The following is a 12,160-nucleotide window of genomic DNA, read 5'->3' as shown; positions in this document are numbered from 1 at the left end:
GCAATTGATATTTCACCGCGCATTACTATTGTATAATCATTTTATTCACAGTTGTTTGCATAAATTGACAGGCATTATGTAAACCCAACATTACCGTTTATTTGTACAATAAAATAATACATTCACTTAAAAAAAGTATAGCAATCTAATAGCGGGGAAAATAAATCGCTACAGATGTTATATGGCTTATGTAGTTTATCAAACTATGTCGAGAAAACCGCCATATGTGTTATATGACTTATACAGTTTATCATACTATTTAGAGAAAACCGCTGTTTATGTTATATGGCTAACAGTTTATCAAACCATGTCCAGGAAACCGCTACATATGTTATATAGCTCACGCAATATATCAAACCATGTCCAGAAAACCGCTATATATGTTATATATCTTACGCAGTCAATCCATATCCAGGAAACCGCTATATATGTTATATATCTTACGCAGTATATCAATCCATGTCCAGGAAACCGCTATATATGTTATATATCTTACGCAGTATATCAATCCATGTCCAGGAAACCGCTATATATGTTATATGGCTTACGCAGTCAAGAAAACCGCTTTTATTATTGTATGGCTTACGCTGACTATTTTGAGAAAACGGCTAGAAAATAGCTATATACATGTTCCATGGCTTACACAGTTTATCAAACTATGTCATTCGATACAGAAGCATTTCAGAGGCTCACATGCGGGATATTAAATGTTAACTATTACTTTTTTTGATAATCTACCCTATTGTCGACATACATACGTTGAAAAATAAACTTGCTTTATTTAATATATACGTCCGGTTTTATAGAATACTATTAGTTATATAACATACACTCGTTTAGTTAGTATACTCAATGTATTATATCGTATCATTTACATCAGAAATTTGCATAATCTTCTTGATTTCAAAAGCGTTTTTTTTTTAATATTAAACGTTTTTTTTGTTGTTGTTGTTGTTGTTGTTTTCCAATGTCAAAACGGCGTGTTAATAATATTTTGAACATTTATTCATTTTTATTTCATCCAAGCTAATTTTCAAGGAAGCTATTACATATATCAACTTCAATGCTATCATCAAAATAATGATTACCATGCACGAACGCCTAAGAGCAACGTGCACAGTCGTTTTCATACAAAAGTCCCTTTCTATACATGTATACTAATCATGGTAAACACTCTGTAAGTGTAACTTTAACTGTTTGCATTTCTTTCTGCGCATATTATTTATTTTTTTCTAAACGAAACTAACGTCATTTTTACCCTCTAGTATATCTATAATTAAATACGATATATTTTACGAAAATTATAATTCGCCAAATACTGTATATTTCATTTTATCAGGCCTAATCGTAAATACACTCGCCTTACTACATCTTTTATCAATATTCGTCAGGCGGAAACCGCGAGCGATGCGTGTAAAAACATTTAAATGTTGTATTTACAAATGTACTAGCAAATGTTACGACTGCTGTAACTTCACTTCTCGCTATCTTAAATTTCCGATTTTCTGGTTATCTTCTTGACTTCAGAGAATAAAGTAAACGTTTGTTTCTCTTTCTCGTTTAAACACATATAATTCAAAATCAACGACATACATGTACAAATATTTTTAGATATTTGGTGAAAATTCATATTGTGAAAGCTTAATACCAGGTCAAATGATTTTTATTTACATTTTATTTAGCTTAGCAAAACAAGCTCGTTTTTTGTTGTTGTTGTTGTTTTGTTTGTTTTTTGTTTTTTATTTTATTTACAAGCACCGCAAGTTGCCTGTTGTATTTACTTTTTACCTAGCATTTGTTCTGCATCTTATTAAAATATTAACTTATTACGAAAAAAATAATCATTCATATCTACTTCGTGCAAACCAACCATAAACCTGAGACATATTCACCAAACCTGTGAAAAAATATCTTTTACACAATTTCAGATTTCCACCCAGTTAATACACGCATTTGGAAGTAAATTTTATGAAATAAGTTTATAGAAAATAAATCAATCCACAGAAATACTTAAAGGCTGATTATTAAGAAATGATTCTATTTGCCATCTATTTATATTTTACGTATCACAACTTATTAAAAAATAATTTTACTTAATCGTTTCATTTGTCTTCTTTTATGTCTTTTTTATCTTTTCAGGCAATGAATACTTTCGCCATATGAACGTGTACAACAAGTTGTTTATATACATATTAATTGTTTTAAGAATACTATCATTTATGTTTATATATAGGCATAGTTGTTGAGATATCAATAACGTTGTGTTCAAGCGTATTCCTTCTTAATAGCTTACTATTACAGCACATTGCGGGAAAATAAAAGCATGCATAAACACGTGATCTATTCCCTGCTAATATAATTCTGAACAAAATTCAGTTATATTGTTGTAACACGATTGCACCTCTATAAGCTTGCCGGTATCATATTTTAATATTTAGAACACAGAATGCGAGTCTAATTATTAAACAATCACGCAATGCAGTTTAACATGCGTTTCAACTGCTTTTAACTGCGAAGAAGAAAGCCACCAAAACAACGAGAAATTTTGCAGAAGGACTTTGATAGTATCTAACGGAAGTTTAAAATTTGACATCTCCTAGCCTAGTAGATGACTGATGAAGTGGATATGTATTTAGCACTTTTCTGTCTTTAAAGACAAACGAAATCTAATCAATACATATTTACATATTAGGAAAACGAGGGAGGAAAATCAATTAGCTGGTAAAATCTTCTCCACTCGATCAAACAGCTATAAATAACAGATATTCATATAATCTTTGAGTCAGCACTGCACTAAGTGTATTTTCCCTTTGTTATAATATAAATAGAAACGCATCATTAAAAGAAACGCTACGCGGTGATTTCATGTGATTACAAGGGTAAGAAAAAGCTAATTAATTAAAATGGTATATTTGTTGTTTCTGACATTTTTTAAAAAAAATCCAGATTTCAGACCCGTTCCCAGAATTTCTTTTCCACAAAAGAACATCGCTCTCTTCTATACTGTTAAGATAATATATTGTTTTGCTATTTTATATCTTTTGATTTATTATCATTATCCTTTTTAAAAAAATAACTATTGTTTTCATTTGAACTTTGTGCAAATAATACACAAAATAAATAAATTAGACTCAGTCAAATTGTGGGAATAGCAAAATATTATCTCATACGCTTTTTTTTACTTATATTTAGTTAGCCTTATAATGCAATCAAGTACTTTTTGCAACCCAGTATCTTAATATAGTATAGTCTTAGATACTTTATATTCAAGTACGATTTATATACAATCTGTCAAATAAAAAACCCAACATTGCTTCAAATTGACCAGTCAGCAAGAATCGCATTTGATTTTGTTTAGTACTTTGCTTTATATGTTTTAAACATATAAAAATTATTTCTTTCAAATTTCTGAGAAAACCTCCACGAACTTACTATTATTTTAACATTGATAAATACCTAAAACCGGTTTTATAATATCGGCTTAAAATATATCATAGTTTAAGTAAAATGCTTTTACTGCAGCAGATGTTTAAGTTAAACATGTACGTTGTTATTTTCGTACCAAAATCAATACAGTATTAATTTTTAATTAAATAACAATATTTACGTTCTATTATGCGATGTATGTATTTTAACTCTTGACAACTCGCCGAATATTAACAAATACAAATTAATGTCCGCGAACTTAATTTTAAACGGTCTATCGGAAATGAAGCTTTGCAACAATAATTGAATCACCTTTATGCTAGCATATATTATATTCGTGTTGAACCTACACGATTACCCCCATTTTTACACCGTTACATACCGTGTTATTCCAGATGTGAAGCTGATAATTGAATCAAATGATTATCTCCGGCATATTTTGCCAATAAAAATGAGGGAGAAAAAAAAAGAAAATGCAATATAATAATAAGGTAACCATATAATTATAAACATCATTTCTATATAAATACTCAAACCGTACGTGTGGTGTGTCTATGCATTAATTACAACAATCGACTTTAGAAGTACATTTATAAATATAGGTGTGTAATATATATTACCGGTAAAATAAAAAAAAAACATGAACGACATGAATGGACTTCGCGCATAATTTAAAAAGAAAAAAATAATAAATTATGAAGTGTACGCTGTCAGATAATATTTCGAACGTTTTATCTGTATGCATAAACACGGTGTTAAATTATAATCACGCTATCTCTACAGAAGATATTAAACATTAAACAAATATTATACGAAACGCTGATACTGGAAGGCTGTTATATTCTGTTTATATAACAAGAAAACCAGCTTTCTGTACGTTAACTCTGCGTCATACAGAATCTGTATATTAGTGTTGAATAGTAAATTACGTATGTTATATGTGTTTTATACGCTTGTAAATAAATCATGTGAAAAAAATAAATATTTGACTGATATTGCACGTTTAACGTATATAGAAGTCAAAACACTATGTTCGTGCGTATTTTGTAAAACAAAAAAAGAAGTGCATCGAGTTTAAAAGTAATCTTTTTTTATATATCTTGTTTGAAGTACAGGCCATAATCACATGACTTGATACTTGACATTTTCATTCTACTAATGTAACATAATATTTACTTCTTTTATTTCCCTGTAAATAACAACTATTCATTTAAACAGGGAGTCCGGCATATTGTATTTTTATCCGGTTTAAAGCGGATGTGAAACAATGCGTTCAAGAATCGATTTGTATTTAAGATTAATCTTTTTTGCAAATAAACTTTTGAAATAAATATTACATCTCATTTTCCTCTGTTTTTATCATTTAACAAATACAAATATTTATTCGTTTTTTTCTTCTGTCCTATTCGACACACACTTATACAAGCGTTATAGCTACATTAATAAAGATTAAGAAGATATGAACTGAAAAATACGATAAAATACTGAGTGAATCAACGGCGAATCAATATACAATGAATATTGTATGCGACACAAATTAGTGACAACAAGTACTTTGATAGTATTAAACAAAAAGTTTATATATATAAACACTGTATAATATAGCACCGAGGAAAAGATTAAAATTCTATGCTGCTGGGGTTCTCAAGGGGAAAAACATTTAAACCCATGAATGATAAATAATTACCTCTTCATTTCTCACCGAGTGTACATGTTTATTGTATATTGGGGCGCCTGAGGGGAAATGGAAAAGCGACACCAGATGTAATAGATTTTGTAAAATTTATAAAAACCCGATTTTATTGAAGTGGTTTAATAGATAGGGAAAGGAAATGCGCTGTCTGAAGTAAATATAAAGAGGAAAATAAACCACATACTTGCGTTGATTTAAATATAAAGACTTAACACGAAAATAAATATAATATTTTTAAGATATTAATATTTCAAGGGCTATATGTTCGGCGTTATAAACTATCAAATATTTATTTACTACGAGGCCTTTTCAATATTTATGTGTCATTAATTTCACAACGGGGGCCTTTGTTATAGTCACATGGTGTTTACTTCAAACATTTTCAATATTTAAAATATATAGTTATAAATATTAACATTTTAAGTAAAAATGAAAATTGCGTAAAACAAGATCCGTGAACAGAAATAGCTACGTATTAAATTTGAAACGGAATGTTTATCACTAAAGTTAATATAAAAGTAAGATAAATTATGAAATTTCACATTAAATTTAACACATGTACACGCACGAATTGTGGGTTCTTTGTTTAAAATAGTACAATCTCACAAGATATTATTATATTACAAAATAGGAAAAATACTTCCAAATTTTTTTTTAAATGCCGTTAATAATTCTAATTAATAACGACCATTAAAAGTGAAAACCAAGAAGGTGTAAACATAATGCACATGATAAAAACATATTAAAATTTATAATACATATAAGATTTTTTATAATATAACAAAATGAAAATTCGCTATAAAATCTCTATAAATAATCTACTTTATTTTTTTTCTATGTATAATATCTCATATTTTTAATTGCGAAAAAATTTATCATTGAAATGTCCTTGACCAGCTTTTGTATATTGTTAAAAGTATGGATTTTATTTTTGTGTCATTTTTTCCCTATCGCGTAATCAGTATATGACACGTAGAATAAAGATACGTTCATCACAAAGTATGCTACACAATTGTATGCGCCATATGTTATAAATACACCACTTGGCTTCGAATTAACTACTTTTTATCACCAATTTTCTAACATTTACCCCATTGGGAGCCCCACAGCGCGAGATGCCAGACTGCTAACTGAAGAGAGTGCTATCGATTTGAAGCTAATACCTATCCGGAAATAACGAAATTAATGTAGATAGTTTTACGAAAAAATTATACAATACTAAAAATTAAAAATTTATTTATAATTAAACAAAATGGCCCGGAAGTTTTATCATTTTTACATTTGTATTGGGGCACTGAACGCTTAATAGTTAATAGTACACTCAAAATCTTATTTGTGTAAAATCGATTTACTTGGGACAACTGCGGCAAGGCATGTGTGATATGAATCAATAATAATGAAAATTAGATATATAATATAACTATAATATGTATGAACATCAACAACACAAAGAAACAGTTTTAAATCAATATTTAAACAAAATTTGTAAGAAACAATCGCATGCACGAGAATTAATTAACACGTGCATTTAATTAAAAAAACACATAAATATATCACGAATAATAAAGAGAAAAGGAAAGAGACATAATTAAAGTTTGAAATAATGTGGTACATATTTAAAAACATATAAAATCATATTTAAAAGATCTTTTTTGCTTATCTTTTATTATATACAAAATTTAAAATCAATTAATTAAAAAAAATAATTAAAATTACCTCTCCGTGGCTCGTTTGCCGACCATCGGGCGTACATTCTGGGAGAAAATAAAGCCTAACACTGGCCAAGTCTGTTCCAGAAGGTTTATCTTCCCAAACCAGCTGCACCTCGCCAATACAGATAGGGATCGAGTCCAAAATTTTCATAAAGAAAAATTGTCCCAGTGATATAATTTTACTTTTCCCATTCTTTTTATATTTAAACGCTTTGTAAAACACACTTGAACCGTGTTTTCCGCACGTGGGTCCGAATTTCTGAAATTTTAACATTTTAAAGACAATAATACAAACGCATAATAAAACGATGCAATGCTATCATGTATAAATTCACTCAACAAATAACTGATAAATTGCTGCCTCAAACTAGGTCATTTGCACAATAAATAACCGCATTTTAAATGTTTTTTCAGATGTGAAAAAATGAAAATAAATAGTTAATACCTCGTAGAATAATATGTCAATAAAATTGATAATATTTACCTTCACTTTAATCCCCTCCATCTCATCTTTTATTAGATTTTATATTTGTTATTTCTGATTATACATGTACACTCCACAATACGATATATTTAGACACTAATTAATGACGTCACGACATATAAAGGGCACTTGCTACCTCATTAGCATAAATTATTACAATCCCTCGATAATTAATCGTGCGCAATACAAAATGATCAAAATTTATGTGTAAAATAAAGAAATCATTAGGTACGACAAGTTCCACGCTATTTCTAATATTTTAAGATAAAAATATATGCCAAATAACATTTTATTGAAACTGTAAACAGCTGGTACCCAATTGATATCGTATTGTATTGTATGCGGATTAAGCGCCTAGAGGCGTGTGGAAACCATCTAATGTTGACGGAAGTACTAATCTGTCAAAGTCCACAGTTGCAGAAACAGAACAATTCAACGGGGATTTATTCCCATGATTGGTGTCAGTTTGTTTTGACAATATATTGTCATTACTTGTAAGATTCTAATATTTTAATGTGTGTCAATAATTTTAACAAAAAACTGCTTTGCTTGAAGTAGAATTGTTTTAATCTGTTTTTAATTTTCAACTTTTGTTCCATCAACAATTTACTGTAAATAAAACTCACCCAAATTATGTGATCTTGGTGTGGATTATCCTAAAAAAGGTGCTGTAAATATGGAAATTCTTAACAGTTTATTTAAAATGTACATCACATTGATTGGGTCAACATTGGCACAATGACAAACAGCATATTGAATTAGACAAAGGTGGGCAATCTCATGGATAAGACCCGTATGTATTTTTCAGGTGTAAAACTTGTATATAATACACTAAAGAAAACGGAATGAACCATATTTATACTCTTGGTTTAGACCCTGGGGTCTAATCCAGGATAAAGCCCAAAGGTGGGCAACAAAGGTGTCTTCATTGTTTACACTTACAGGCTTGTTACAGTTAATTTTTTATGATTTCACCAAGAAGTAAAAATATCTCGAAGAATTGTCATATTTATATGACTACATATCCACATTTTTTTATATGATTACATATGATCCACATTTTAGTCCAACTAAACTCCATACATGTTATAGAGACATAGACATAATTTTTGATGGGCAATATCCTTGACAATAGGGTGGAAAAAAACAGTTGTGAAATGGGTACAACCGTTAATGCTGAATTAATTATACTAATCCATCTTTTTGTAGTCATATAGCGCTTGACATGACAGCCTACAAGCTTGATCTAAAGCTATGCCAACTAAAATTAGTAACGAGTCTTTTTGGGGAGACTATAAAAAACTGCAATCTATTGTAATTGTGCTCTATTAATTGCATGTAATTTTTTAAGAAGCAGTAAAAATAATCTGGAATGTAGATAAAACCTGTATGCATTGCTCTAGACTCCAAAAAATAATTTAATAAAATTACAAGTTCCAGTAACTTTTTGAGTGAGTTATCCATATTAATTTCTATTGTATCACTTTAATCACATTGCCATTTAATACCAGCCAGACCTATACATATTAACATCCCATTTTATGATATTAAGTGAATAATCACAGGCGCTATTCATATAATCAAATATTTTACATAATAATATTAAGATTTTAGTATATAGCCCATGAAGAACATAAAAAAGTTTGTTTCAAGCACCTGTGTGAATAATTGATTATTCTAGTTAGTAAGCAGTTAGGTCAAATTTAATAGATTTATTAAAAGTAGACATAGTTTTGGCAAAATTAGTATATTGATAGCTTAGTAATATTTTTGTGTTGCGTAACTTAAATCATTTATTTTGTAGAAGATGGATGATATACTTGTAGAGGTAGTCTGTAGAATCCCTGGGCATGAGTCTAAGACATTTAGCGTCGCCACGTCCGAGAGGAACACCATTGCTGGCGTGATCCGAAAAGTGTGCAAGGAGAATGGTATTGCAATGAAAACAAGTTATACTTTGCTGGATAATCGGGAAAGAGTTTTACAGTGGTCACAGACACTTATTCATTGTGGAATTAAACATAATGATATCCTATATCTTACAAATGAAGGTATGTATGCATAAAAAATGATATACATGTATATATAATTTACCTTTTACTCTATGAGTTTGTTTTCAGTGACAAATATTTTCCTATAACACACATGTATCAAAATATTATGCAAACTGGCTAGGATCTGTACAAAAATGTGGGCAGGCAAGGCTGTGTACCTAGGCTTTATGCAAACTGGTTTGGCCCTGCTCTTTCATTCAGCCTTGCCTGTGTCTGAACAAAAATGCAACAGGCATGATTCTGTACCAATGTGCTGACTAGCCTTGATCTGTACTTAATTGCAGGCTGACCTTGATCTTGCTGGTGATTTGTCCCTATATGACTTGTTGTTTGCATATACATGTACATAGGCAAGGGTTAACTTATGTTATAAACAAGTGTTTATTTAGGCCTTATAACATGCCAAGAATCTTAACAGCAAACTTTCTTTATTTGAGATAAAAAAATTACTGCACATATTGACAGCAGCCTTTTATATAGTTAATATAAACCTAATGATTTTCCAATGAAAAGTTGGTATACAAACTTGCAATACTATAATGTATAATTATATTACAGATGAAGATGTTCATGTACATAATGGATGTTTTTGGAACAGCTGGTGGTTTGTGGCTGCAATAAGTCTACTGATAGGTGGTGTTGGTGTCACTGCTATAACCATACTGTATACAAAAAATGGAGAAACACAGTATCAGGTAGGCATAGAACTTCTTTTATATACCATACATGTGAACACTCCCACTTTTAGTGGGAGACTCCCACTTCTGCTGCCATATTTTCAAAGATTTTGTATAAAATGAGGGGTATTTTCACAAATTAAAGAAATCTCCCTCTTTTTGAAGAAAAATCTCCCACTTGATCATCGAAAAAAGTTCACATGTATGATATAAATGTACTAGGTTTGAAATATATGTTTAATATTCAGTTGCTAACATTATGATACAATAAGATAAATGTAGATATATGTTGAATTTGTTTTCTGAATTCTCCAAATTGTACAACTTTCAAATTGAGATTAAACAATGTTTATGTTTACACAATGCCCCCAGACATCTATTGACGTCAACATTTCTTGCAGATAATCTGATATTTAAAGGCCACCCCACTATTAAGACCATTTCATTCCAAAACCTCTAGTGGTCCTATTAGCGGGGTTATACTGTATATTGATTTGGATAATACCACAGACCAATATGACATAGGATATACCAGGCTCTGAGAATGGCAACAAGTAATTTATTGAGGGGAAAGTTTAAGTTCTGGTCAACTGAATGTCACTTTGATATGACATGATAACGTGTCATGTGACTGCGTCAAAAAACATGATATTTCAGTCAAGATTCATGTAGCACCATAAAGTTGAACATTATGCTCACTGTTCCTGATGAGGTAAATCAAACCCTTTATATAAAAACAATTCAGAAAATCAAGTGCTTTTTGCTTATGGTTATGCTAATAGTAGTCACCTTAGCTGAGCAAGAAATCTTGCTGACTTTAAATTTATTGCAGCCAGCTTCTCTTATTTTGAATCGTGCATGAGAAGTCTCATGTTTTCCATATGAGCGAGCTTTAAGGCTTACCAATTTTATGTTGCTTAAGAGGGTGTCTTTTTAAGCCAGAAAAATAATGCACAGATCTAGGGACATCTTCATTATCATTACCAGCATGTAAAAGACATAAGATCAGTGTTTTTTTTCCCATTATATAACTATTATCCTATAAAGGCACTGTTCCCATTAGAAAATAGACGTTAAAATTCCCAATTTCTACTGTTTAAATTCCCAAAATTGCTGTTCAAAATTCCCATAAGGCCAAGAGATTTCTCTGAAATATCTCTGAAATCATTTAAATCCAACATATTCAAATAAATCACCACTAAATAGCTCAGTCTGGACAGTGGAAGCTGTCAGCTGTTCTTTTTAACCATTTATGCTATCTCTTTGTTCATCAGTATATTACTACCAAGTCTACCACTCCCCTCTGTTGCGTGACATACAAACAAGCAAACAAGTAAACTTCCTCAATGACTTATCTTATTTGTAGCTGAAAAAATGCATATTAAAAATTCCCAAGTTAAGTCAAAATAACACTTTTTCCCCAATCAGTCTGGTACCAGCACCATTCCCAAAGTAGAGAAAAAACGCTGAAGATGTGAACAGACTAAAATAAACGAAATGTTGTAATACAAAGGGAGACTACTCTTATTTAAAAAGCAGTATGGCAATTTTATGTATTAGTAAAAGTATTGAAGAGCTAGTGTAGGAAGATAAAATGATATAGAGAAACAATATACAGGTGTATTTGAATTCCCATGACAGTATGGTACAGCAATATCTATATTTAAGTTAGGGTACGGTGCAGTTATTGTTAACATCAATTTTCATTAAAAATCCAAAAGAAAGTAATTTCTGAATTTCTCTTACAGTATGGTGTTGTGCTTGATGCAGGATCGTCCCATACTAAATTGTTTATATATAAATGGGACGGTGAAAAGTTACATGAAACAGCAGAGGCGAAACAAGTTCATTATTGTACAGTAATAGGTATGTCTTGACTTAGGCCATTGCTCTTTAATTGCCAGATTGAAAAAAAAAAATTGAAAAAGAAAAAGAAGTGCAATTGTTAAGTGTTGAAAAGCTTTTAAAGATGAGACCTTTAATCAAAGCAATGTCTGAATTTTAAAAATAGTCTTAATACTGATAATATAGGGTTAACGCACGTTTTTCCGTGTTATAACGTCTGCAGAGTCCCGAGGAACGGTTGGTGCCCGAGCCCGGTAGGGCGAGGGCTC

At 30.5% G+C, this 12,160-nt stretch overlaps 2 protein-coding genes across 4 annotated transcripts in view; one reads left to right on the top strand and one right to left on the bottom strand.

Moving 5' to 3' along the window:
* The window catches only part of LOC132729137 (AT-rich interactive domain-containing protein 5B-like), a 32,561-nt gene extending 25,074 nt beyond the window's left edge, over positions 1-7,487 (bottom strand). For all 3 annotated transcript variants that reach the window (XM_060714878.1, XM_060714877.1, XM_060714876.1), the window contains exons 1-2: positions 7,316-7,487; positions 6,836-7,090 (exon numbers count right to left, since the gene is read on the bottom strand). In XM_060714878.1, coding sequence (XP_060570861.1) covers positions 6,836-7,090; positions 7,316-7,336 — 276 coding nt within the window. In that variant the 5' untranslated portion in view covers positions 7,337-7,487. The remainder of the gene's footprint in view (positions 1-6,835; positions 7,091-7,315) is intronic.
* A 150-nt stretch (positions 7,488-7,637) lies between these two features.
* The window catches only part of LOC132729132 (ectonucleoside triphosphate diphosphohydrolase 1-like), a 29,373-nt gene continuing 24,850 nt past the window's right edge, over positions 7,638-12,160 (top strand). The window contains exons 1-4 of the mRNA XM_060714873.1: positions 7,638-7,775; positions 9,120-9,366; positions 9,928-10,064; positions 11,795-11,912. Of these exons, the coding sequence (XP_060570856.1) occupies positions 7,767-7,775; positions 9,120-9,366; positions 9,928-10,064; positions 11,795-11,912 (511 nt within the window). The 5' untranslated portion in view covers positions 7,638-7,766. The remainder of the gene's footprint in view (positions 7,776-9,119; positions 9,367-9,927; positions 10,065-11,794; positions 11,913-12,160) is intronic.

Source organism: Ruditapes philippinarum, unplaced genomic scaffold (assembly GCF_026571515.1).
Source record: "Ruditapes philippinarum isolate M1 unplaced genomic scaffold, ASM2657151v2 ctg1843_1_1_1_1, whole genome shotgun sequence".
Lineage (NCBI taxonomy): Eukaryota > Metazoa > Mollusca > Bivalvia > Venerida > Veneridae > Ruditapes > Ruditapes philippinarum.
Note: the sequence above shows the minus strand (reverse complement) of the source record. Positions and strands in the feature narration are given on the sequence as shown.